The following is a 21,980-nucleotide window of genomic DNA, read 5'->3' on the forward strand; positions in this document are numbered from 1 at the left end:
TTGCCTTTCAGTCATCTTCTTTATAAAGTGTGTTGAAGTCTTTTGACCATTTTTATAACTGAGTGCTTATCTTACTGAGTTTTGAGATTTCTTTCTATATCCTGGATACAAGTTCTTTATCAGTGATTTGTCTATAAATGTTTTACAGAAAAAGTTGGTCCTAGTCTTGGTGAATGTTCTGTGTCCTGGAAAAGAACGTGTGTTCTGTTGTTGGATGCAGTGTTCTATAAATGTCAGGTCGATAGTTCTTTTATGTCCTTACTGATGTTCTGTTTACTTATTCTTGTGCCAAGAACGCGGTGGTTAAGTCGCCAACATAATTGTGGATATTGTCTTTCCCTCTTTGGTTTTATCTACATGTATTTGAAGATGTTTTGTTAGGTGTGTACACATTTGGAATTGTTCTGTCCTCTAGGTGAGTTGAGTTTTTTTATCATTGTTTATTGTTCCTTTTTATCCCTCATAATTTTCTTTGTTCTAAAGTCTACTTTGCACGTTCTTACTATAACCAAACTAGCTTTCACTTGATTATCATTTGCAGGGTATATTTTTTCCCTTTATTTTACTTATTAGTTACTTAAATCGTTATATATGGCTTGAAGTCTTGACAGCATTTAGTTTTTATGTTTTGAAAATCTCTGTCTTTTAATTGGTGATTTAGGCCATTTATATTTCAGATATTTATCAATATGTTTGGGCTTTGGTCTGTCATTTTATCATTTATTTTCTGAATGTTAGCTTTCTTTCATTTTTCTCTTCCCTCTTTCCTGTCTCTTCAATTATTTGAATACTTTTTAGTGTTTCATTTTAGTTTATCTTTTTTTGTTTTAATTATTATTTTATTCCTCTGTACAGGGATTTATTTGGGAGATTTTTTGTGTTTTTTGTTTTTTTTTGGGGGGGGTGTCTTTTTTTTTTGTTTTTTTGGTCGGTATAGGCATTTCAGTATACAAAACTTTTACTTAGAATCAATACTTTATCACTTTAAATGGAATGTAGAAAACTTACCACTATCTAGATCCCTTTGCTCCCCTCCCTCACTTTTATGTTTTAGCAGCGACTTAGCAGCAGCAGCAGCAGTTTTATTTATTAAACTTACATACAACTGAAACCACATCAGGCAATATTATAATTTCTGCTTTCAATCATAATAAAATTTTAAGGAGTACATGAGAATCATATTCTATTAGTGCAGATTTTATCATTTCTGTTGCTTTGCTTTCTTTTTTTATGGTATCGTGTTTGCAATTTATGAACCCACAATGATGCATTATAATTAACTGAAGTCCTTAGTTTCCAAGGGTTTCACTATTTATCTGGTACAGTTGTATGTTTGACAAAAATCCTGCCCTAAAAATCCTTTCTGCTTTACATATTCATCTCTTACCCTTCTTCAAAATCCTGGGCAACCACTGTTGTTTTTACTGTCTATTTTTGCTTTTTCCAGGATGTCCTACAGTTTGAATTCAGAGATATATAGCCTTTTCAGATAGATTCTCTCACTTCACAAATACACATTTAAGTTTAAATAGTCTTTTCCTGCCTCAGTAGCTTACACTGAATGACATTCCATTTTATAGATATAATACAGTTGTTTATCCATTTGCCTATTGAAGGATATATTGGTTGAGACAATTTTTTCCCCAATCATTTTTTTTTCCTTTCTCATTCTGCATTGATACTTTGCATTGATCTTCAAGTTCATTGACTCTTCCATCATGTACATTCCACTATTGAGCCATCCAGTGAGGTTTTGTTGTTGTTTTGGTTACTGTGTTTTTTAGTTCTGATATTCCCATTTGGTTCTTAGTTGTATCTTTGATTTTTTTATCTGAGACTCTTAATCCTTCCATTACTTTCCACCCCACCTTAGCAATATTTGGAGTGTTTTGGACAGAAGAATCATCTTACAGCTAGAGCAGACTGTCCAGAGCTTGATGACCAGCAGCCAGGATCTGCTTAAGACTTCACAGCTTGCACATTGCTGGGATAACTACAGGGTTAGGGAACAGGGGGTGCTGGGAAGGAAGCAGATGGCAAACGGCTTCTTACCCCTCAAGTCTTTCCAGAATTACATTTTTTAACCAAGTAACTATAATTCCTGAATCTTATTCTTAATGAAAATACTGACTCAGAAAGTGATCTGCCTCACTTATTTCTCAAAACTCTTTGTTGACATCTGTTGTTGTTCAGTTGCCAAGTCATGCCTGATTCTTTGTGATCCCAGGGACTGCAGCATGCTAAGCTTCCCTATCCTTCACTGTCTCCCAGAGTTTGCTCAATGTCCATTGAGTCAGTGATGCTATCTCACCATCTCATCCTCTGCTGCCCCCTTCTTTTGACTTCAGTTCTTCCCAGCATCAGTCTTTTCCAGTGAGTCAGCTCTTTGCATCAGTTGGCCAAAGTATTGGAGCTTCAGCTTTGCATCAGTCCTTCCAATGAATAGTCAAGGTTGATTTTGAGAATTAACTGATTTGATCTCCTTGCTGTCCCAGAGACTCTTAAGTTTTCTCCGGCCCCATAATTTGAAAGCATCAATTCTTTGGCTCTTAGCCTTCTTTATGGTCCAGCTCTTACATCCGTACCTGACTCTGGAAAAACCACAGCTTTGACTGTATGGACCTTTGTCGGCATTACCAGGCCTATGAACAGTTTCCAGTCATTATATCTTATCAACCTTGATAGAAGGTGGAATATAAGAACCAGAGATATAGTCATAGGAATTTACTTAGAATCAATAGATAGCAGAATATTACTATTTTTTTTTAATTTTTCTAGTATGTTATTCTAATATAACAAAAACTTATTTATATTTCTTATGTCTCCTGAGTACAAATGCTATGTAAATATCATTAGTATTTCGAGAAAGATTTTTGTATTGGCTACAGTTGTATCAACATAGAAACAAACTATAAACAAAAGAGACAAGTATCTCCTTTAGAAATATATTGCTTTTAAGTTTACTATGTTTGTTTTTAAGCAAAATGTTAGGAAAAGTGATAGTTTCAAAGGTCTTAAGCATAGAAAGTTGTGTCTATTTTATTTTCTGTCCTTTCTTTTTTCAGAGACACTGGAGAAGATATTCCACTAGAAAGCAGTTTCTGAAATTGAAATATTATTCAATTTTCCTGCAATCTAAGATAAGAATGATCATTGCTGTTGCTTCTTACAAACGATACCATTGGGCTACTGTTACAATTCAGAGGCGCTGGCATGCTCATGTGAGAAGCAAGCAGGATCGACAGAGATATGAACTGCTAAGATCATCCACTCTTGTAATCCAGTCCGCCTTCAGGAGATGGAGGCGACGTAAGAGGCAATCACAAATAAATGCTGCCATAACATTGCAAAGAGCTTTCAGACAATGGCGTGTCCGGAAATGTGCTCAAGAAGAAAGAGCTGCCGTGGTCATACAATCCTGGTATAGGAGGCACAGAGAATTACGGAAGTACATTTACCTTAGATCTTGTGTTATCATCATTCAGGCAAGATTTCGGTGCTTTCAAGCCCAAAAGTTATATACAAGGACCAGAGAATCTATCCTGACTCTGCAGAAGCACTACAGAGCGTACGTGAAAGGAAAGGTTGAGCGCACAGGCTATTTGCAGAAACGCGCTGCAGCCATCCGCCTGCAGGCTGCTTTCAGGGGAAGGAGAGCACGTAACTTATGCAGGCAGATCAGGGCCGCTTGTGTCTTACAGTCGTACTGGAGAATGAGGCAGGACAGACTCCGATTTCTAAACCTTAAGAAAAACATCATCAGGCTGCAGGCACACATAAGGAGACGTCAACAATTACAGACATACCAGAAGATGAAGAAAGCCACCCTCATAATTCAGATTCACTTCCGAGCTTACATGTCAGCCAAGGAAGTTCTGGCCTCTTACCAGAAGACACGTTCTGCTGTCATCGTCCTGCAGTCTGCGTGCAGGAGAATGCAGGCCAGGAAAAAGTTTCTTCACATCCTCACATCCATTGTAAAGATTCAATCATATTACAGGGCTTATGCTTTCAGAAGAAAGTTTCTGAGGCTCAAAAAGGCTACAGTAAAGTTACAATCCATTGTCAGGATGAAGCTAGCCCGCAAACAATATTTACATTTAAGAGCAATTGCACAACAGAGAGAACATCGGCGGGCCTCTTGCATCAAACTGCAAGCTTTCCTCAGAGGGTACCTGGTTCGGAAGCAGGTGAGGCTGCAGAGAAAAGCCGCTGTTTCGCTGCAGTCTTACTTTAGGATGAGAAAAATGCGGCTGGACTACCTGAAAGTCTGTCACGCAGCTGTTGTCATTCAGCGTTACTATCGTGCGCACAGAGCAGGGGCCCAGCAGAGGAAGCACTTCCTGCAAGTCAGAAGAGCCGTGACCTGCTTGCAGGCCGCTTACAGAGGGTATAAGGTCCGCTGGCAGCTGCAACAGCAATCTGCAGCTGCTCTAAAAATTCAAGCTGCTTTTAGAGGCTATCGTCAGAGGACAAAGTATCAATCCGTGCTTCAGTCTGCCCTCAAGATTCAGAGATGGTACAGGACACGCAAGACTGTTTCTGCCATAAGAAGCCATTTCTTCAAAACAAGGACAGCTGCGATTTCTCTCCAGTCCGCTTACCGTGGCTGGAAAGTTCGGAAGCAGATGAGAAAGGAACATGAAGCTGCAGTGAAGATTCAGTCTGCTTTCAGAATGGCCAGGGCCCAGAAGGAGTTCAGGGTGTTAAAAACGGCAGCATCTGTGATCCAGCAGCATCTGAGAGCGCGTGCCGCAGGGCGGAGGCAGCGGACGGAGTACATGGCCCTGCGCCGGGCGGCAGTGATGCTCCAGTCCGCCTGGAGGGGCCGAGCAGCCAGGAGGCGGATTCAGAAGCGACAGAGATGCGCCACCATCATACAGGCCTACTACCGAAGGCACGTGCAGCGGAAGAGATGGGGAATCATGGGAAAAGCGGCTCATCTAATTCAAATGCATTATCGGGCTTATCGTACAGGAAGAAAACAGCATCATTCGTTTCTGAAAACCAAAGCAGCTGCAATAATCCTACAGTCAGCTTTTCGAGGTGTGAGAGTGAGGAAGAAAGTGAAGGAGATGCACCAGGCAGCCGCCACCATACAGTCCAGATACCGAGCGTACCAAGCCAGAAAAAAGTACGCCAGCTACAGAGCAGCGGCTGTCATCATTCAGAGGTGGTATTGCGCGGCTAAGCTCACAGGCCGTCAGCGTGAGGAATATCTTGCTGTTAAGAAGGCAGCACTGAAAATCCAGGCCGTCTATAGAGGAGTCAGAGCAAGAAGACAGATCCGGCGCATGCACACGGCAGCCACTCTTATCAAAGCCACCTTCAAAATGCAGCAGTCACGGAGGAGGTATCAGCAAATGAGAACAGCAGCCATCATAATTCAGGTAAGGTACAGAGCGTACCGCCAAGGTAGAGCTCAGCGTGCAAAGTACCTGACGATTCTGAAAGCCATTGCCCTCCTCCAGGCAGCTCTCAGAGGGGCAAGAGTTAGACAGAGCCTGAGAAGGATGCGGACCGCGGCCACGCTCATCCAGGCCCACTACAGGGGGCACCGGCAGCAAGCCTATTTTAATAAGTTAAAGAAGGTGACGAAAACGGTACAGCAGAAGTACCGGGCAGCGAGGGAAAGGCACGCACAACTGCGAAGGTACAACCAGCTGAGACGCTCCGCGATCTGCATTCAGGCTGCTTTCAGGGGCATGAGAGCGCGAAGACGCTTAAAAGCCATGCACTCCGCCGCAGCCGTAATCCAGCAGAGGTTTAGGACTCTGGTGATGAGAAGAAGATTCCTGTCTCTCAGGAAGACCGCCGTGTGGGTTCAGAGAAAATACCGTGCAAAGGTTTGCACAAGGCATCACTTACAACAGCTCCGGTTGCAGAAGGCAGCTATCAAAATCCAGTCCTGGTACAGGGGGTGGATGGTGAGGAAGAAGATACAGGAGATGCGCAGGGCGGCCACGGTCCTCCAGGCCGCGTTCAGGAGGCACCGCACGCGGGCGAGGTACCAAGCCTGGAGGCGCGCCTCGCAGGTCATCCAGCAGCGGTTCCGGGCAAGCCGGGCTGTGCGCCTGCAGAGGAGACAGTACCTCCAGCAACGACACTCTGCGCTGGTCCTCCAGGCTGCGTTCAGGGGTATGAGAGTCAGAAGACGTCTGAAAAGGATGCATGCCTCCGCGACCCTGATTCAGAGCAGGTTTAGGTCTATAATGATGAGGAAAAGATTCCTTTCCCTCAAGAAAGCTGCTGTTTTTGTTCAGAGGAAGTACCGAGCCACCATCTGTGCCAAACACCACCTGCACCGATTCCTGGAGTTACAGAAGGCAGTCATCATAATCCAGGCGTCTTACCGAAGACGGATGGTAAAGAAGCAGTTACAGGAGATGCACAGGGCTGCAGCCCTCATCCAGGCAAGCTTCAGAATGCACAGAGCACACCTGGCCTTTCAGACCTGGAAACATGCCGCGGTCCTCATTCAGCAGCGTTACCGGGCATGCAAAGCTGCAAAACTGCAAAGAGCACTTTACATCAGATGGAGGCATTCTGCAGTGGTCATTCAGGCTGCATATAAAGGGCTGAAAGCAAGACAGCTTTTAAGGCAAAAGCACAGAGCTGCTGTCATAATACAAAGCACATACAGAATGTACAGGCAACATTTTGTCTACCAAAAGCTTCAGTGGGCTACAAAAGTAATACAAGAAAAATACAGAGCGAGTAAAAGGAAAGCTCTTCAACACGATGCACTCAAAGCAGCAACCTGTGCCCAAGCTGACTTTCAGGATATGGTCATAAGGAGACTGACTGAGGAAAGGCGGCATCAAGCTGCCATTACTGTTCAGAAGCATTTTAGAGCCTTTAAAACACGGAAGCACTATCTCCACTTCAGGGCAAAGGTAGTTTGGGTTCAAAGAAGATACAGAGTGCTAATGGCAGTGCGAACCCAGGCAGTCATCTGTATCCAGTCTTGTTTCAGAGGCTTTAAGGCACGAAGGGGTATCCAACGCATGCACCTGGCTGCCACACGAATTCAGTCATGCTACCGAAGGCACCGGGCCAGAGCTGATTACCAGGCCAAGAAAAGAGCAGTTGGTGTCATACAGAACCACTACAGGTCGTATGTCAGAGTGAAAATGAAGAGGAAGGAATTTTTAGCCATTCAGAAATCTGCACGAACTATTCAGGCTGCTTTCAGAGGCATGAAAGTTAGACAGAAATTAAAAACCATGCCCGACAAAAAGATGGCAGCCCCCGCTACCCAGCCTGCATTCTACTGTCACAGGACTGAGAGCCAGCATGAAGCTGGCCCGAGCCCAGCACTTGTGGCTCAAGGGCTGTATAAAACCTCTCTGGTTGGCCCTTCACAGGAAACAGAGCAGCATTCTCAAAGAAAGGCTGCAGTCACAATTCAAAAAGCTTTCCGTAAAATGGTCACAAGAAGATTGGAAAAACAGAGGCGTGCTGCCCTGCGAATTCAGTCCTTCCTTCAGATGGCCGTATATCGCAGAAGATTCCTTCAGCAGAAAAGGGCGGCCCTCACGTTACAGCGGTGCTTCAGGACACAGCAAAGCAGAAAACAGTTCTTACTGTACAGAGAAGCAGCAGTGGGTTTGCAGAATCCCCACAGAGCCTCTCTGCCTGCAAAACATCAAAGAGAACTGTACTTACAAATAAGGAGCGCTGTAATCATTATTCAAGCTAGAGTGAAAGGATTTATACAGAAACGGAAGTTTCGGAAACTTAAAGATAGCACCATAAAAATCCAGGTATTTATGTATTTAAGTATAAAGCTTTCATTCATCCTTTGACCAGTATTTCATAGAATTTTCAAAATGAGCCATAGCAGGTTATAAAGAATAAGAGTTAGTTTATGTAACCATTTCATTTACCTTCCAAAATGGAAGATTTTTGAAGTTGGGTAAAAGGTGCCGATAATTGTCTACCCAAGACAGCACAGAACAAGATTGTTCTGGACATGATCACCCTAAAGTTAAGTTATGAATGCATAGTTAAAAGTGAAGACTTTGAGACCATATGGCTGCAGCTGGCAACCTTACATGTTTTGAGAACAGCTAGTGGTATCCTTCAGAGAAGGCAATGGCACCCCACTCCATTACCCTTGCCTAGAAAATCCCATGGACGGAGGAGCCTGGTGGGCTGCAGTCAATGGAGTCACTAAGAGTCGGACACGACTGAGCGACTCCACTTTGACTTTTCACTTTCATGCATTGGAGAAGGAAATGGCAACCGACTCCAGTGTTCTTGCCTGGAGAGTCCCAGGGACAGGGGAGCCTGGTGGGCTGCTGTCTGTGGGGTCTCACAGAGTTGGATACAACTGAAGTGACTTAGCAGCAGCAGCAGTGGTATCCTTGAGTTTAATATAAAGTTCAAGTTCTCAGTGATGCTGAAACATGTCAAACCTCATCCACGATAGCCACTTGGCTCCATTTTGGACACCTGAACCACAGTTAATCCATTTTGATTTTTAAATGCTTTCTTTTCTTTAACAGCTAAAGCAGATATACAGTATATGTTTAATAGTCCACAAAACAGGCTGTTTTAGTTAACATAAAGTTCAAGTTAAGTCATGTGATAGCCGAAATGACTTCCTCATACATCAATATATGGAAATTTCTTCATCATAATACAGAATGAGAAATGGATGTGGCTGGGAACACAGAGAAGGGAAACCTAAGCTGGTCCCAGTGATCAGAGAAGGCTTCTTGGAATAAGTGGGGTTTAAGATAAGAGTTAAGCTTAAGCTGAAGGAAATAGCCTAGTAAACTGTATTGAAGGAGTATTCCAGCTCTAGGGGGTAACACAGAGCTCTAAGCTGAGAGTGAGCACAGGTGTGCAATAAAGCTGATCTGAGACCAGGATGGCAGTCCATGGAGTGAGAGGTGGGCAGCTCTGTAAGACGGAAAAAGGTTAGCTTTCATCCTCTGGACTAAAAGAAGTTCTAGATGAGTTTAAGGGGAGGACCAGAATCCTAGTTTATCTTTTTAAAATTACTCAGGCAGGGTCTTGCCTGGCAGCCCAGTGGTTAAGACTCTGCGCTCCCAATTCAGGGAGCACAGGTTCAATCCCTGGTCAGGAAACTGCATTCCCACATGCCCCGCAGGAATGTGGAAGATGGACTAGGCTGCGGGTGGCCAGTCAGGAAGCTGTAGGCAGTGGGGTGGGGAAAGTGAATTGCACTGAACAGAAGGCAGGGTCCATGTGAATGGAGGGTGGGATTGGCCTCACATGGAACCTAAACAGAGCCGCGGAGACAAAAAGACTGACACCTGGCTCCCACTAGGGGGTGCTTGTCTACATACAACCATATAGAGATACTGCGAGTCAAGGACACCACACGAGTCAGTTTGACCTACATATCACTCTCGCCTGTCAACTGAATTTAGAAACCGACCCCCACGAAGGAGGTAGTTATCATATTTGTTGTAGGTATTTTGAAATCAAATAGACTCGGGATCAGATTTTGACCCTATTCACTTCCTATGAGGTAACAAGTCTCTTAGCGTTAATTTCTGTTTTGTGAAAGAGAGAGCTTAATTATCATCTCACAAGATATTTGTCAAGATTAAATAAGACAGATCTGCTGCTTATTACCTGTGACATCAGCAAGTTCTTTTACTGGTGTCAGTTCCTCTGGGCCTTCATTTCCTCATCTCTAAATTAGAGGTAATCGTACCTACCTGTGTTACCATAAGGAATCCTAGCGCTGAGTGTAGCGCTAAGCACTTAAGAAGTTGTAACGATCACTTAAGCTTTTAGTCAGCTGCAGGGTTGCCAGAATCGGAAAGTCTGATGGTCGCGGGTGGATGGACGCTGGGATTCCGCAGCCGGTTGGCCTGAACCCAGGTGCATCTGAGGTGGGGTGGGGAGGGCGGTGGGGCGATCCCCTTCCTCTCCCCGGAAGCGGAGTCGGTGCATGCATGTCCTTTGTGTTCCTTCACAGGGTTGAGAAGGTGAGGGCAGCGCACACACCTGGCTTCCCAGGCTTTGTGCAGATCTTACAGCTCAAATACTTGCTAGGGTTAGGTGAGGCCTAGCCGGCAGCCAGCCACGGGGTAAAAGCACGGACCAGCCCGCTGTTCTCAGAGGGCTCAGGTGTCAGGAGCAAGCGAGCCTCACAGATGAGTTGGGATGTGATGGCGTTTCTGCAGTTGATCTTGTCTGCCTGAACTTATATTAGTTGTTTTCCAATACTGACTAAAAAAAAAAATTAGACATCTCATTGCATATTTGTTATGTTTATTTGTTTAATAGGCTGTGTGGAGGAGACACAAAGCCAGGAAATATTTGCGAGAAGTGAAAGCTGCCTGCAGGATTCAAGCCTGGTACAGGTGCTGCAAAGCACGTAGGGAGTATCTGGCTGTGTTAAGAGCTGTTGGAATCATTCAGCGTTGCTTCTGCACCCAGCATCAGCGAAGACGGTACTGTGTCAGCTTAGAGGACAGTGTGGCGTGTGTGTATAGCATCAAATAATACCGCTTGTTGGTTTTTCTTTTAAATGGTTGCTATGCTTAATTTATATGGTTTGTTGATGTTTTCTCCATTATTGTAACAAAATCATCTCTGAGATTGTTTTATTTTTTTGAGATCGAGCCTTGATGGCATAATCCAGTTGTTGTCGTCCAGTTGCTCAGTCACGTCTGATTCTTTGAAACCCCATGGACTGTAGCACGCCAGCCTTCCCTGTCCTTCACTATCTCCCAGAGTTTGCTCAAACTCATGTCCATTGAGTGAGTGATGCCATCCAACCATCTCATCTTCTGTCATCCCCTTCTCCTCCTGCCCTCAATCTTTCCCAGCATCAGGGTCTTTTCTAATGAGTCAGCTCTTTGCATCAGGTGGCCCAAGTATTGGAGTTTCAGCTTCAGCTATCAGTCCTTCCAATGAATATTCAGGACTGATCTCCTTTAGGATGGACTGGTTGGATCTCCTTGCAGTCCAAGGGACTCTCGAGAGTCTTCTCTTAGCATCACAATTCAAAAGCATCAATTCTTTGGTGCTCAGCCTTCTTTCTGGTCCAACTCTCAGATCTATATGTGACTACTGGAAAAACAGCTTTGACTATATGGACCTTTGTTGGCAAAGTGATGTCTCTGCTTTTTAATATGTTGTTTAGGTTTGTTACAGCTTTTCTTCCAAGGAGCAAGCATCTTTTCATTTCGTGGCTACAGTCACCATCCACAGCGATTTTGGAGCCCAAGAAAATAAAATCTGTCACTGTTTCCACTTTTCCCCCATCTACTTGCCATGAAGTGATGTGAAAGTATTTACTTAAACTTGCTTAACTCAGGTTCTTAAGGATAAGGGTACGGATGGAGGCATGGGAAGTAGGGAAAATGATCTAGTGCTGTTGCTTTGCTTGTTAATGCACTGGTCCATTTTGTTTGTTGATTTAGTTTTGGCAACATTTCTTTCCTTTTTTTTTTTAACCTTGTATTATCACCTGTTCTCTATCCTTAATGATGACATAATTACCAACTTGTCTATGTTAATTCTGTTTCCCTCTTCCTACTTCATTTCTTTGAAACACATTTTCAGAAGCTCTTACCAGATTGTTCATGTTATTGTTTATTCCATAGTGTAAGAATTTTTTCTTCCATTCCCAGAATTGATGAATTATTGTATCAGTGGTTTAAAGATTGTTTTAGGAGAGCACACTCATATTATAAGCGTTTCTTGATTTAATTCCATGGGTAGAGTCAGGCTTAACAAATAAACGTATAGTTGCTGTTCTCAGCTATTAAGGACCAGTATTTAGTTTTCCTGTTGACATTCAGCCTTATTTTCTAGGAAAAGTGGTGACATGACTTAGTTAATCTCTCTGTCTTTTCCACACAGTTGTGAACAAACAGATAAAGACCTGCCCGTTCTATGTTGTCGCCTATTACTGCTATATTGGCACTATGGTTTAGTCGCTGTCCCTCACATTTTAAGTTTTTCTCCGGTTCTGTCTTTTTTAGATCTTTTGATAGCACTCATCTTTTCTTTTAGTTGAGTGTCCACTTCTCACTTGCTGATGCTGTTCCACCGTCCCACGCGCTCTTCTTGACCACCTCTGTCTGCTTAAAGACTTGATTACAATGTGGACTCAGATTTTATTCTCTGCCATTCATTCTACCACCACCCCTTTATTGAGGCTTTTCTCTAGAGCTAGCTAATCCTACTTTCTCCTGATCCAGTTCAGAATTTTTTGTCATTCTAGAACTTAATATTTCTTGACCACTGAAATATTGCCAATTGTAAAATTTCTTTTGCCTTGTGTTGTCCTGTTGTGTCTCTGTGTGTGTGTGTGTACCATCCTGATTGCTAGAATCTAATATAAATTACTCGTTTCCAGTTTCTATTTATTCTCTCCTTGCCTTTCGTATACCTTCTTTCTCCTTTAGTATTTATAGGGGGTGGGCAATAAATACTTACTGAATAAATTAATTTGAAATTGCTTTCCAATAATTGCTTTGTAGGTTTTTGAATGTGAGAGCATCAGCAGTCATCATTCAGAGAAGATGGAGAGCTGTACTCTCTGGAAGAACAACTCATGAACAATCCTTAATGACTAAAGTAGGTGTTAAAAAAAGCAGTTCATGTGTAAAGAACTACTTTAGAAAATAGAAAACAAAAAGAGTAAAGACCTAACTATACATTTATTTTAATTACATCATTGCAGTCAATTAAAAATTATATTCACTCATAAAAATACTATTTGTAAATTTTTTGTGTGTGTGTACCTATATTTATAAAGTATTCTCAAAGTTTGAAGTGATTTATTTGGAAAAAAGTCATAATAGATGTAGCATATCTTATCTGTATGAGTCAGACACATACTCTTTCAGCCACAATTGGTGATCTATTTAAAATATTTAGCATCAGGTTTAGAATAGTACTGATACCTATGATCTTTTAATAAATTAAAAGTTTACTTGTAAATTTTTACATTCATGTAATATTCACTATGTATGATTATATACCCACTATTATTATTATACCTTCTATTATATATTTACTAAGGGGATTCTCATGAGATAGTTATTGTCAACATTCCCATTTTATAGATGAGTAAAGCAAGGTCTGGAGACGAAAAGGGATTTGCTCAAGGTCACTCAACTAATACGTGGGGGTCTGTGTCATAAAACAAATCTAGTTCCTGTTTCAATCCAGAGATTTACATGGCTTGGAATTTGATTGTAAGGATGTTCTGGAACCGAGGAACCTATGATGGCTGATTGTAAGGATGTTCTGGAACTGAGGAACCTATGATGGGCTGGGCCTGCACTGCGGTTCTTGAAGCTGCTGACAGCTTCCCTCACAGCTGCTTATGACGTCCATTCTCCTTTAGAGTGTAACTAGTTGTTTTATTAGGTGCATCTGTCCTGTAGTAATATTAGTCCTTTGCTCATTCACAATGAAAAGTATTAAGAGGAAGAGAGGGGAAGAGTACCTGGTATCTATAGCTCCTGGTTTACATCCCCATAAAACTTCACTTTGAGCTATAGACCTCTATGGGTTTTGAAATCTATGACATGACATCTTAAACTAAAAAATATAATTATACATTTTATTTTACATTGAGAAATTCCAGAACCTCCAGTGAGTTGAAATATTATATCTATATGTTAACATCACTTGCAAATTTTTCCTTATAGAGACATCAAGCTGCTTGTTTGATCCAAGCAAATTTCAGAGGATATAAAGCAAGGCAGGCGTTTCTCCAGCAGAAATCAGCTGCTTTGACCATACAGAGATACATACGAGCCAGGAAGGCTGGGAAGCATCAGAGGATGAAATATGTTGAATTAAAAAAATCTACAGTTGTCCTACAAGCACTGGTGCGTGGTTGGCTCGTAAGAAAAAGGGTGAGTATTTTTAAGTAGGATATCTGTTTCCTGGATGCTCCCCAGAAATACAAAATAGATTCTCTCGTGTAATAAATCTTAACAAAGGAGCTGAAGTCTGAGTGAGGGCTCCACCTGTGAAGCAGGTTGTTATCCAAGTCGTCCTGAGCTACCACAGGCAACTCTGTCAGGGCGTTGTAAGACCATCCTACAATAATTTCCACACCTTCAGCAGGGAAGAATCCTCCTTAGGGAATTCATAACGTCCTGGGCATCCTATATATGCAGCACTGGCAAACAGGAAAAAAAAACTTAAAGGAGAAATCTGTGTTTTGTTCATTGAGTATAAGCTGGAACTCTGAAGGCCAAAGGCCCCTGTCGGGAGCTTCTGCTACAGGAGTCCACTACATGGCGACACTGCCGGACACTGGGGAGACCCCATCAGATGCTTGTCCCGCTTGATATCACCGTCTCCAGCCAGTCTGCTTGGAACACGCCAGCCCTTCCTGATTTTAGTGTTCCTAGACCTCTCCTGTCGGAGAAGGCAATCGCACCCCAGCCCAGTACTCTTGCCTGGAAAATCCCATGGACAGAGGAGCCTGGTAGGCTGCAGTCCATGGGGTCGCTAAGAGTCAGACACGACTGAGCGACTTCACTTTCACTTTTCACTTTCATGCATTGGAGAAGGAAATGGCAACCCACTCCAGTGTTCTTGCCTGGAGAATCCCAAGGGCGGGGGAGCCTGGTGGGCTGCCGTCTATGGGGTCACACAGAGTCGGACACGACTGAAGCGACTTAGCAGCAGCAGCAGACCTCTCCTGTTACAATTAGTACTTTTTAAGCCTTAACTAGCTGGTATTGGGTAGCCTAACTAAATTCTTGAGTGAAGTGCCCAAATATAGTTTTGCTTTCTATACCCTCAGTTAGGGGTTTCACCACTGAAAATATTGTAAGGAATATAATTGGGGGCTTCCCAGGTGGCTCAGTGGTAAAGAATTCGCCTACCAATGCAGCAGGAGACATGAGTTCAGTCTCTGGGTCAGGAAGATCCCCTGAGGGTAGAAATGGCTCCCCACTCCAGTATTCTTGTCTGGGAGATCCCATGGACAGAGGAGTCTGGTGTGCTACAGTACATGGGGTCGCAGAGTCAGACACAACTTAGTGACTGAACAACAACAGCAAAGGAATATAATTACTTCAAGTTACAATGTAGATAATTTTAATAGTTAAAAGTTAACTTACTATTGCTAATTTATATAACTTGATATTGAAGATATACAGAAATAAGCATTGGTTGATCGTCTCAAGAGTTAACTATTTGATTGTTAATCTTTTTTTCTCCTTCAGATCTCAGAGCAGAGAACCAAAATTCGGCTTCTTCACTTCGCAGCAGCTGCCTTTTATCACCTGTCTGCTCTTAGAATTCAAAGAGCCTACAGACGTCATGTGGCTCTGAAGCATGCTAACAATAAACAGCTTAACTCAGCCATCTGTATTCAGGTTAGCTTTCCTTTGCATTAAGACTGTGATCTAATTTTTGTTTAAAGTTTTTTGATATTTCATAGGCAATTTCCAAATACCTCTAGTAAGGTTATGTAACATTTAGCTTTGGCCACACAGCTGTTAGGATGTCTTGATGGTTTAGAGATAAGTTGATGTTTTATGGCACAGTACTGAAGCTATGAATTATTCTCTGGTGCTTTGGACTCATTTACTCTTCTGCTAGCAACATCTGAGGGTACCTGTTTCTCTCTAGACATTCTTGCCAACTTGTGGCATTGGAAGACTTTGTGATTTCTGTCATTTTGATGAATGGCAAATTATATCATTTTTGTTTTGGATTTCCTTTGACTGCTAACAATTCTGAAAAAAAAATTTCAACTGTGTTGATTATTCAAATTCTTATCTGTGTATAGTGTGCTTTAAAAGATTTTTTTCCATATACCTTGCTTGTTTTTCTGTTGAGTGTTTTTTTTTTTAATAAATTATAGGAGTTCTTTATGTATTCTGAATAAGAATTCCATTTGTGTATGTTAAGTAAAAAAAGTAATTGAAGAATAATACACAGCTTAATAAGATTTATATAAATTATGAAATGAGGAATATGTTGTACAGGGTTGAATTCACATGCACACACTTACACACGTACACACTCACACTCACATACTGTGGCCTGGAAGGATCTGCATCAACTTGAGTGGAAAAGTAATGCCACTGGGGAGGGTTGAAAGAAATTCAATATAATGTTCTATTTATTTCATTTGTGTATATATGTATACATTTATTTTAAAAAACCTGAAATAATAAAGATCTTCATCCATCTGAAACAGAGATGGTTTCGAGCAAGATCACAGCGTAAGAGGTTTCTTCAGAAATACAGCATCATAAGCATTCAGCGTGAAGCTCGAGAACAAGCAAGCCAGCACAGCAGGGCTGCCTCCGTAATACAGAGAGCTGTCCGCCGTTTCCTCCTCCGTAAAAAGCAGGAAAACTTGAACAAAAGAATTGCTAAAATTCAGGTAACCGAAAATATTATGATTTTGCAATTCATCTACATGATACTTAACATTTTATTTTTTGGCCATACCTCAAGGCTTGCAGGATCTTCGTTCCCCAATCAGGGATTGAACTCAGGCCACAGCATGGAAAGTGCTGAGTCCTAACCACTGGACCGCCCAGGAATTCTACATCTAACATTTTAAAAAGCACAATCGCACTCATTCTAGAAATCTAAGGCTGGCCAAAAGAATCATTCATAAGCACTATGCTACCATAATTTCATTGTTAAGCACTTTATTTTCAAATTCCCTATAGGAAGTTGATGACTGAGAGCTGCAAAAGTATTTTTGCATTTTGAATACAGTTAGCCACCTTTGACCAATGAATGCTACTTTAGCTCATATGCAGGAATATTGTATGTATTTCTTCTGAGAAAAATTTATTTTGCTCTTTATTAGATCCTTAATTGAAGTTCTACTTGTCAAGTGTCTGACTGCTTCATATAATTTTACTGAAAATATTTACTTTGTTTGGAAGAAGATATAGATATAAATTTACAACATCAGGGGTTGCAATCTTCAAGTTACTGGTTTGTCTCTTTAAGGCACTATGGAGAGGATATTCTTGGAGGAAGAAAAATGATAGTACAAAAACTAAAGCCATTCGACAGAGACTTCAGTGTGTTAACAGGGAGATTCGAGAAGAAAACAAGCTCTACCACAGAACAGCAATCGCCCTGCACCATCTCCTGACGTACAAGTACCTTTCCACTGTGCTTGAGGCCCTGAAGCACCTGGGTTAGTTTGTTTCAACAGTATCTTGTAGAAGGCTAGAAATGCATTTTTACCTTAGAGTAGACAAAGAAGGGGCTTCCCAGGTGGCGGTAGTGGTAAAGAGCCTGCCTGCCAGTGCAGGAGATGTAAGAGACATGGGTTTGATCCTTGAGTCGGGAAGATCCCCTGGAGGAGGGCATGGCAACCCACTTCAGTATTCTTGCCTGGAGAATCCCCATGGACAGAGGAGCCTGGCGGGCTACAATCCATGGGGTCACAGAGTCAGACAGGACTGAAGCAACTTAGCACACACGAGTAGTTAAGATGCTGATTTTTGTTGTTGTGAATATATCTCTTTTTTACTTCCTCTTTCAGAGGCAGTTACTAGACTGTCTTCAATTTGCTGCGAGAAGATGGCCCAGAGCGGAGCAATCTCTAAAATATTTATCTTGATCCGAAGCTGTAACCGGAGCGTCCCGTGTATGGAGGTCATCAGATATGCCATGCAGGTCTTGCTTAATGTCGCCAAGGTACTTTCCAGCTCAATTGTGAAGCGTCCCGTGGTCCAGAGCTCTCCTCCAGCAAGTTAGCTCTATGCTTGCTCATCACTAGAGCTGAGATCCCCAAATTACAGTGTGTTTACTGCATGCCAGGGTTTTAGGGGGATATGGTGACTCGTTTAACATAGCTGTACATAGAGACACTGAATGTTTTATGATTTTATTTCTTCTGTTGTAGTATTCATAACGGTGATGGCAAGCATTTATCAAGGACTTGCTAACTACGTGCTAATGCTTCTCATGCATCATTTATTAAGTCCTCATGTTAATCCTCTAAGGTGGCTTGTATCAGGTTGTTGTTTTTCGTTCAGTCATGTCTACTTTGTGACCCCGTGGACTGCTGCCTGCCAGGTTCCCCTGTCCTTCACTGTCTCCCACAGTTTGCTCAAATTCACGTCCCTTGAATTGGTAATGCTGTCTAACCATCTCATCCTCCGTCATCCCCTTCTCCTCCTGCCTTCAGTCTTTCCCAGCATCAGGGTCTTTTCCAGTGAGTTGGCTCATCAAAAATTAGGTGGCCAAAGTATTAGAGCTTCAGCATCAATTCTTCCAATGAATTTTCAGGGTTGATCTCCTTTTGGATTGACTGGTTTGATCTCCTTGCTGACCAAGGAACTCTCAAGAGTCTTCTCCAACACCACAATTTGAAAGCATCAATTCTTCAGCACTCAGCCTTCTTTATGGTCCAACTCTCAGATCTGTACATGACTACTGGAAAAACCATAGCTTTGACTATATGGACCTTTGTTGGCAAAGTGATGTCTCTGCTTTTTAATATGCTATCTAGGTTTGTCATAGCTTTCCTTCCAGGGAGCAAACATCTTTTAATTTCATGGCTGAAGTCACTGTCCCCAATGATTTTGGAGCCCAAGAAAAGAAAATTTATCACTGCTTCCACTTCTTCCCTATTTGTCATGAAGTGATGGGATCAGATGCCACGATCTTCATGTTTTTAATGTTGAGTTTCAAGCCAGCTTTTTCACTCCCTTCTTGTAGTGAAGGAATAATCATTCTTACAGGAGGGAGGGTCCCAGCCTGAGGACCAGTGTGTGGTCAGTGGTGGGGCCAGACGTGGGCTCACGCCCATCCCCCTCCGGAGCTGACCCTCCACACGCTGTGCTGTACCAGAGCAGCAGCACCTCTTCTTCTCATATCCGGCAAAACAGGACGATACCATCGATGTACTCGGGGCTCCCTGGGACACTCTAGGTACAAACGTCAGCCTTTTGGCCTTGGACTGCTCGAGGTAGTCTCCACCAAACTAACACATGCAGAGATGTCGACATGGCAGGTTTATCCTCCTCGCCCTATCCATCAGCTGTAACTTCGAGACTTCCCCTGGGCTTTTTCTCTTTGAGGAGTAGTGGTTGAGACAGAGACTCTGATGCCAGACTGCCTGGGCTTGCATCCCAGCTCTGCTGCTCACTCTGGGTTACTCAGCCTCTCTGTGCTTCCCTTTTTTTAATGTAAACTGAGGGTAGTCATCGTACCTTTCTCATAATGTTATTGTGAGAATTAAATGAATCCGTGCACATAATGTGCTTGATCCACAGATGTGCCAAACAAGTGCTAAGTGTTCATATTGCTTAGTACCAGTAGCATTATCTGTTACCATGCAGATGTCAACATGAATCTAATGATGCAATTCACAATTAAAGCATGAAAGATATATTCTTGGCTAGTGATCATCACATTTATTTATTTTAAAGCAAGCTCACCTTCTTCTCAGGAAGCATGAGTAGGGTAACAAGCAGTAAACCTTATCTTTATGGTTATCTTAACCTATGATTGCCTATCACAGATATGGTATCTTTTTTCTGAGAGGGTCTCACTAAAATGTCCCTGTTTTTTACCTTGTTTTCATTTACATCAAGGTGTGCACTTTCAGAGATTTCAGATTTGATTCATTTTTTGTGGAACTTTAAAGTAGGTTGGGAAGAAAAACATTAAAAGGCACATGTGCATATAAGATGGATCCAGAAATGACCTCGGAAAGTCATCTCATGAAGTCCTCGCTCTTGATGCACATGGTCCAAAATTTGGCTCTAAGCCTCCTTCTCAGTTGGTGTTTCTAAGAGAATCTGCCCTCATTGTAACTTGTAACCTGGTTCTGTTCTCCTCCAGTATGAGAAGACAACTTCAGCGATTTATGATGTCGAAAACTGTGTAGATACACTGCTGGAGCTTATGCAGATGTACCAGGAAAAGTCTGGTGACAAAGTCGCCGACAAGAGCAGAAGCATTTTCACAAAAACCTGTTGTTTGTTGGCTGTTTTATTAAAGACGACAACTCGAGCTTTGGTGAGTATTCATCAGCTTTTTTTCCTTTGCGGTTATTTTTGCATGTTCTTAAGCCCAAGACTTTTATGCAGAAATTATCATAACTTAAATAGGGTTTTGTGTGTGTTCACACCTACTTTTGGGGCTGATCTGATTGTTCCTCACGTGTCAGAGGAGCTGAATTCTAGAAGTAGAATTTATTACAGCCCTTGAAGTAGGAAAATGGAACCCACTCCAGCATTCTTGCCTGGAAACTTCCATGGACAGAGGAGCCTGGCGGGCTGCAGTCCATCAGGCCACAAAGAGTCAGACGTGACTGGGTACACACAGGAGCAGCCAGCTTCCATGCACTTGAGGGAAGGAAGAACCGTGCCAACCAGGAAGCAGCATCCTCTCGCTGTGATGTAAAGACGTGTCAGGCGTCCCCTGGTGAGGTCTCTGCGTTACCCTCTCCAGGTGTGCAGGCAGCAGGGCTCACCGTGGGCCGGGATAGGACTGTGACCTTCATCCTGAGAACTGTGGGAAACCACCGAAGGTTTTATAAGCAAAGGAATATGTTCACTTTAAGTTTTAACATCACCTTGGCTGCTGATTGAAGAATGGATTTGGGACAGTGTGTGAGATGTAGGGAGACCATCAAGGAAGGAAGCAAATGTAGGCACTCAGTGGTCTGGGCCAGAGACTGCGCTTGACCTGGGGCTGCTTCTGTGAGAGGTAGGTGGGTAATGCTGTAATCTTTGATAAGGTAAAATTCATGAGACTTGGTAACTATAAATAATAGGTATATTGACTCTAATGTTTGCTTTTTTTATTCAGTATGGAATTAAGTATATCATTTTTGAATATTTACCCTCTTTGTGATTCTTTTAAGTTAGTTTATAGTTTAAACCATTCTAACTGCTGCACTTGGAGAACATGGCTTTTTATTGTTAAAAACTTGTCATTTACTGCACAGTGTTTGTTAACTGTGATTGATTTTTCTGGCAAAGAAAGGATATGAAGTTTAATCCTAGTTACTGTTTTAATAAACATACATTTTCTTTTTCAGGATGTTCAAAGTAGGTCCAAATTTGTCGACCGTATTTATAGTCTCTACAAACTTACAGCTCATAAGCATAAAGTGAATACTGAAAGAATCCTTTGTAAACAAAAGAAGAATTCTTCTGTGAGCCTTTCCTTTTTTCCAGAAACACCTGTAAGAACCACAATGGTTTCAAGGTGAGCAGTACATGTACCCTGCAGTTCCGTGTCACCAAACGTTCATTTGTTCATTGAGCCAGGGCTTCCCGGGTCGCTCAGTGGTAAAGGATCCTCCTGCCAAGCAGGAGATGCAAGAGATGTGGGTTCAGTCCCTGGGTGGGGAAGATCCCCTGGAGGAGGGAATGGCAAGCCCCTCCAGTATCCTTGCCTGGGAATCCCGTGGACAGAGGAGGCTGGCGGGCTGCAGTGCACAGGGCTGCCGAGAGCCGGACGCTACTGAGCACCACCACCACCTTTTCTACGTATGATGTTTATTTAATAACTTGGTATATTTTAATATGAATTATATTGTAGAACTATTCATATATTAATGAATAGATTCTTCCCCCCACCCCCACCCCCCCTTTTGAGATTTGTTATTCAGTCGCTCAGTCATGTCCAACTCTTTGCAACCCCAAGGACTGCAGCACACCAGACTCCCCTGTCCTTCACTGTCTCCTGGAGTTTGCTCAAACTCATGTCCATTGAATTGGTGATGCCATCCAACCATCTCATCCTGTCATCCCCTTCTCCAGCCCTCAATCTTTCCCAGCATCAGGACATAGTCAGGGGTTTGTTTTTGGGGGGGCGTTGTTGGGGGGAGTGGGCAGGTAAAACTCCAAACAGTCTACATGCACCTTTTCTGAGATAAAATATTTCAGTCACAACAAGGTTCCCTTGTGCCCCTTTCAGTCAGTTCTCTCACTTGACCCCCGATTCTGGAAACTGCTGACATGATTTCAGAATCTTTAGTTTTGCCTTTTCTGCTTTGTCCCATACAT

General features: G+C 42.5%; 1 protein-coding gene across 2 annotated transcripts in view; it reads left to right on the top strand.

Annotated features, from left to right (window-relative positions):
* Window positions 1-21,980, top strand: part of ASPM (assembly factor for spindle microtubules) — a 61,109-nt gene that overhangs the window by 37,707 nt on the left and 1,422 nt on the right. The window contains exons 18-27 of one of the 2 annotated variants that reach the window (XM_006064884.4): window positions 3,066-7,766; window positions 10,273-10,439; window positions 12,480-12,576; window positions 13,659-13,868; window positions 15,195-15,347; window positions 16,178-16,366; window positions 16,951-17,143; window positions 17,495-17,649; window positions 19,804-19,980; window positions 21,008-21,177. In XM_006064884.4, the coding sequence (XP_006064946.4) occupies window positions 3,066-7,766; window positions 10,273-10,439; window positions 12,480-12,576; window positions 13,659-13,868; window positions 15,195-15,347; window positions 16,178-16,366; window positions 16,951-17,143; window positions 17,495-17,649; window positions 19,804-19,980; window positions 21,008-21,177 (6,212 nt within the window). The remainder of the gene's footprint in view (window positions 1-3,065; window positions 7,767-10,272; window positions 10,440-12,479; window positions 12,577-13,658; window positions 13,869-15,194; window positions 15,348-16,177; window positions 16,367-16,950; window positions 17,144-17,494; window positions 17,650-19,803; window positions 19,981-21,007; window positions 21,178-21,980) is intronic. The other variant, XM_044942641.2, reaches the window with a different exon arrangement.

The sequence above is a fragment of the Bubalus bubalis genome, chromosome 5, assembly GCF_019923935.1.
Source record: "Bubalus bubalis isolate 160015118507 breed Murrah chromosome 5, NDDB_SH_1, whole genome shotgun sequence".
NCBI lineage: Eukaryota > Metazoa > Chordata > Mammalia > Artiodactyla > Bovidae > Bubalus > Bubalus bubalis.